The sequence below is a fragment of the Suricata suricatta genome, chromosome 4, assembly GCF_006229205.1.
Source record: "Suricata suricatta isolate VVHF042 chromosome 4, meerkat_22Aug2017_6uvM2_HiC, whole genome shotgun sequence".
NCBI lineage: Eukaryota > Metazoa > Chordata > Mammalia > Carnivora > Herpestidae > Suricata > Suricata suricatta.
The window spans coordinates 50,427,439-50,432,620 of record NC_043703.1 but is presented as its reverse complement, the minus strand read 5'-3'; the positions used below and the strand labels follow the sequence as shown (position 1 = coordinate 50,432,620).

The 5,182-nt window shown below is 43.6% G+C and overlaps 1 protein-coding gene across 1 annotated transcript; it reads left to right on the top strand.

The window, feature by feature from the left end:
* The first annotated feature begins 285 nt into the window (after positions 1 to 285).
* Positions 286 to 4,952, top strand: KBTBD6 (kelch repeat and BTB domain containing 6). The gene has a single exon (XM_029936644.1). It carries the CDS (start codon positions 564 to 566, stop codon positions 2,673 to 2,675), a length of 2,112 nt encoding a protein of 703 aa, XP_029792504.1. The 5' UTR covers positions 286 to 563; the 3' UTR covers positions 2,676 to 4,952.
* The last annotated feature ends 230 nt before the right edge of the window (positions 4,953 to 5,182 follow it).

Sequence of the window (5,182 nt, the reverse complement as noted above, 5' to 3'; positions counted from 1 at the left end):
CAAAGCCAAAGAGTTGATAAATACAGAACGGGTGTCTAATCTGGATTCCAAATCCAAAGTTCTAAATCATAAAACAGAACGAAAGAAAATTACCGATTTCTAATTTCGTCACCTGAAACAATGAACGGCTGACTAATCTCGCGATATTATTGAAACTACTACTCCCAAAATGCACAGCGGCTACTGTCCATCTGCCTATCCCCTTGAGTCCGGAGGGTCCCGGCATGCCTTGAGGCGCGAAAGGCAGTCCGGGAGCCGTAGTCCACTTGGATGCCTACCGGTATTGCCAGCGCGGCAGTGGCGGCTCTCGGTTCCGTCCAGCGGGTTCTGTAAGGCGAGCAGAGGCGGAGAAAGGGCGCGGAACTGGAAAGGGGTGAGTCAGACACTGGCTACGTGATAAAGGGAGGCGGCACTGCGGCATAGGACTGAATTAGGTAAATGGACCCGTACTGCAGTCTCTCCGGAGACACCGCGATCTAGCACCAGCGAGAAGAGGGCAAGGAGGAGTCAGAGCCCGGTCCTTGCACCCATTCTCGCCCTCGTACCTCGCCGCCATCTCCACCATGCAGTCCCGGGAAGAAGCTCCGCGCTCTCGCCGCCTGGCCAGTCCCCGCGGCGGGAAGCGGCCCAAGAGGGTTCACAAGCCCACAGTTTCGGCTTTTTTCACGGGCCCGGAGGAGCTGAAGGACACGGCTCATTCTGCAGCCCTGCTGGCGCAGCTGAAGTCTTTCTACGATGCACGGCTGTTATGTGATGTGACCATCGAGGTGGTGACACCTGGCAGCGGGCCTGGCACCGGCCGCCTCTTCCCCTGCAACCGTAACGTGCTGGCTGCCGCGTGTCCCTACTTCAAGAGCATGTTCACAGGTGGCATGTACGAGAGCCACCAGACAAATGTCACCATGCATGATGTGGATGCCGAGTCCTTCGAGGTGCTGGTCGACTACTGCTACACAGGTCGCGTGTCTCTAAGTGAGGCCAATGTGGAACGCCTTTACGCGGCCTCTGACATGTTGCAGCTCGAGTACGTGCGGGAAGCTTGTGCCTCCTTCCTAGCCCGCCGCCTTGACCTGGCCAACTGCACCGCCATCTTTAAGTTTGCCGACGCCTTCGGCCATCGCAAACTACGGTCACAGGCCCAGTCCTTCATAGCCCACAACTTCAAGCAGCTCAGCCAGATGGGTTCGATTCGGGAAGAGACTCTGGCAGATCTGACCCTCACCCAGTTGCTGTCTATCCTGCGCCTTGATAGTCTAAACATAGAGCTTGAGCAGACTGTGTGTCATGTGGCGGTGCAGTGGTTGGAGGCGTCTCCCAAGGAGCGGGGTCCCAACGCTGCAGAAGTCTTCAAGTGTGTCCGCTGGACACACTTCAAAGATGATAATAAGGATTACCTGGAAGGGCTACTGACCAACACCATCGTGAAAAAGTACTGTCTAGACCTTATTGAAGGGGCCCTGCAGATGCGATATGGTGACAAGTTGTGCAAATCCCTGGTGCCAAAGCCAGAGAGCAGTGACGGCGGCAGCGGCAGCGGCACTAGCAGGGGCGGCAGCGGCAGTAGCAGCGGCAGCGTTGGCGGCAGCGGGGGCGGCGGTAGCAGCTGCGGCAGCGGCAGCAGCAGCTCAATTGTACCTACGTCAGAAAATCCACCACAGAGGCTGGGTGTGTGCGCCAAGAAGATGGTGATCTTCTTTGGACATCCTAGAGATCCCTTTCTGTGCTGTGACCCATACACCGGAGATATGTACAAAGTGCCGTCGCCTCTGACGTGCCTTGCTCATACCAGGACTGTGACCACCTTAGCCGTCTGTGTCTCTCCAGACCATGACATCTACCTGGCTGCCCAGCCCAGGAAAGACCTGTGGGTGTATAAGCCGGCCCAGAATAGTTGGCAGCAGCTTGCTGACCGCCTGCTGTGTCGGGAGGGCATGGATGTGGCCTACCTCAATGGCTACATCTACATTTTGGGTGGGCGAGACCCCATTACTGGGGTCAAATTGAAGGAAGTGGAATGCTACAGTGTTCAGAGAAACCAGTGGGCACTGGTGGCTCCACTACCCCATTCTTTTATATCCTTTGATCTAATGGTAATTCAGAACTATCTTTATGCTCTCAACAGTAAGCGCATGTTCTGCTATGATCCTAGCCACAATATGTGGCTGAAGTGTGTTTCTCTTAAGCGCAATGACTTTCAGGAAGCCTGTGTCTTCAATGATGAGATCTATTGTATCTGTGACATCCCAGTCATGAAGGTCTACAATCCAGTCAGAGGAGAGTGGAGGCAGATCAATAATATTCCCTTGGTGTCTGAGACCAACAACTACCGGATTATCAATCACGGCCAAAAACTGTTGCTGATCACCTCACGCACCCCACAGTGGAAGAAGAACCGGGTCACGGTGTATGAATATGACACTAGAGGAGATCAGTGGATCAACATAGGTACCACATTAGGCCTCTTCCAGTTTGATTCCAACTTCTTTTGCCTCTCAGCTCGTGTTTATCCTTCCTGCCTGGAGCCTGGTCACAGTTTCCTCACTGAGGAAGAAGATGTGCCTAGTGAATCGAGTACTGAATGGGATTTAGGTGGATTCAGTGAGCTGGACTCTGAGTCAGGAAGTTCAAGTTCTTTATCTGATGATGATTTGTGGGTTCAGGTAGCGCCTCAGTGAAATGCACAGTATCAGCAGAATTTGTTGTAGATAGGTTGAAACACTAAGGTGTTTTTACTGCTTTGAAAAGTGTCTTAAAGAGATACCCTTTCTCTTTGCTGGGGAAAAAAAAACAGGTTGATTAATTTCAGGTTTGGTTTAGAAAGGGTATTGTTTGAAATACTAACATATTTAATGTTAGGGAATTTATACACTCAAAGAAATCAACCTATTTAATAATTTACTGTTCTAAAAGTCCTATATTGATTTGATTGTTTGGTATGTTTATGTTTGATTATACTAATTTAGTCTTCTGTTATTAAATCTTATATTCTGTTTCGTGCCACAAGTACTGTGACTTGAATTTTGAGTTTTAAAATAGAAAACTTACTAGCTAGGAATTGCCAGGTAGGGTTTTGAAAGTATATATTTTCCTTCAGAACAGGGCAGTAAGTTTCCAAAACTTTAAATTAGCGGGTTATTATGAAATGCATTCTAATTTAAATATAGTATGCCAGGTTTTAGTTTAATTACCTCCCCTTGTGTGAAGAAGAAAACAAAAAAAACTTAAATGTTTAATGTGACTGGTGATTTCATTTGTAATGATGTGGGGAATGGCCATAGGCTCCCTAAAAGTAAAAACAAAGCAAACAAAAACAGGATTCTACTGTTTGAAAAGAAATTTCTGTTTTAAATTTGTAATATAAAATGTGTGTTTGCAAACAGTGGCCAGTTTTCCATCTGTTCTAATAGTGTCACCAGTCATTGAAAAACCTTAAAAAAAAAAAAACTAGCTTTGTCAGTTCACATTTTTGATCTATACTTGATACATGCTTCACAGAATCAGAGGAATAATCCTTTTTCACTGGAGACGATTGTGTAAATTTGTATCCATTGTCTTAAAAAGTTTATGTGATTCTTAAAATACTTGGGCTGTACAATTTTAGTGTTCATCTGAGATTTGTCAGCAAAATGTGATTATTCTTTGCTGTTTAATGAGATAATCTTCGTTTTGAAAATATGTGTAAGCTAAGAACAGTATTTTATTGAGATCAGTAGATATTGTGTCTATCAACTATAAAATCAAGTGCCAGCAAAGGACTTTAAAACTCTAAGTTGTGTATAGAACTGTTTTGTGTAGCATTGAAATATTGTCAGTTTTTGTAAGTTACTAAATGTTATTATCAGCTTAAAGGTATTTTTGTATTAAAAGTTTACAGTTAAATAACATAAGTGAATGATGGCTTTTGGGGCCAGTAGTGAAAGTATATTTCGTCTAAAATATTTCCCTAAGCAGTGGCATACATGGTTATTTTATTAGGGTATTTGTATTTGTTTTGTGTTTCTCTGTGAACCAAGCTCCGGTCTTTGTTTCTGTCACACTACGTAAGGGAATGTTCAGAAACAGACTAAATCGTACAAAATTGACATTGCTAAATACAAGTGCTTACCTCTTGAGGGTTTACTAGATATGGTTGTCACACTACATACACACGATAAATGACCAGTTGCTTATGGTGTGTCTTTTTCTATACCCAGTTAGAATTTTCTTCCTGTATCTTCATTCAGTAACATGCTAATTCCTCTTTGATGTTTATGCTCTAGTGACTGAATGCTAACATTTCTTACACCCTGACTGAGTACAGAGGATTGTGCTCTCAGGTGGGGACCTGAATTTTTTAATGAAATAGCGTAGGATGAAAATGGAGAGAGGGAGACACAAAAGGTTGTGTTTGTTTTTTTTTTTAAAAAGGTTATCAGCCATTTTGATTGGCCATTTGAAGATACTACAAAACATTCCTGCTTAACATTTTTAGTCAAATAAGATGCTTGTCTTAACAGTATGTGTTCCTTCAAAAGGGCAAACATACTTTAAGTTGTGTGGGGCTACATTTTGTTCTATTTAACAGCAGAGTTGTTATAAGCACTGTACTTAACACAAAGCTATGTCTCAGTAATGTATTTGGCCAATTTTTTCTTCACCAGTAACTTCTTGTGGATAGCTTTTTGTTTTTTAAGGTTGAAATAAGACAGTGCCAATCTTAACCAGATCGTCCATCTGCAGAATTAAGGTATGCAAACAATTGAGGAGTGACAAATACTCTGATCTGTCATTCTCAACCTTGAAGTTAGGTAAAAGCTAAGCAGCATTGATATCTTGGTTTACAAAGAAGTTTTCTTGGGAAGAATTTTGGTTTCGTGATATATTTGTGAATTAGAGAATTGATGTTAATCATTATTTTATAGGTAAGTGATTTGTATGTGATTAGTTGCAAATAAAACTGGTATTAGAACCTACTTCCTGACTTTTTCACTCAGTGTTTGTGCTAAATGTATAATGCTCTTGCTTGTGCATTGAATGATGCAACTAACGGTGTTGAAATTCCTTTCGGACAGGAGAGCACCTTTGTCTGAGTTTTCCAATTAATTGGCACATCTTTTAGCAAATGTTCAATAGAACCTTGTTTGCAAGACTACTCAAGATTTAGAATGACTTTAATTATCTTTGTATCTGTTCCTGTAGTCTA

Coding starts and splice junctions, on each gene's coding strand:
- KBTBD6 (XM_029936644.1), top strand. CDS start 564: ATGCAGTCCCGGGAAGAAGCTCCGCGCTCTCGCCGCCTGGCCAGTCCC.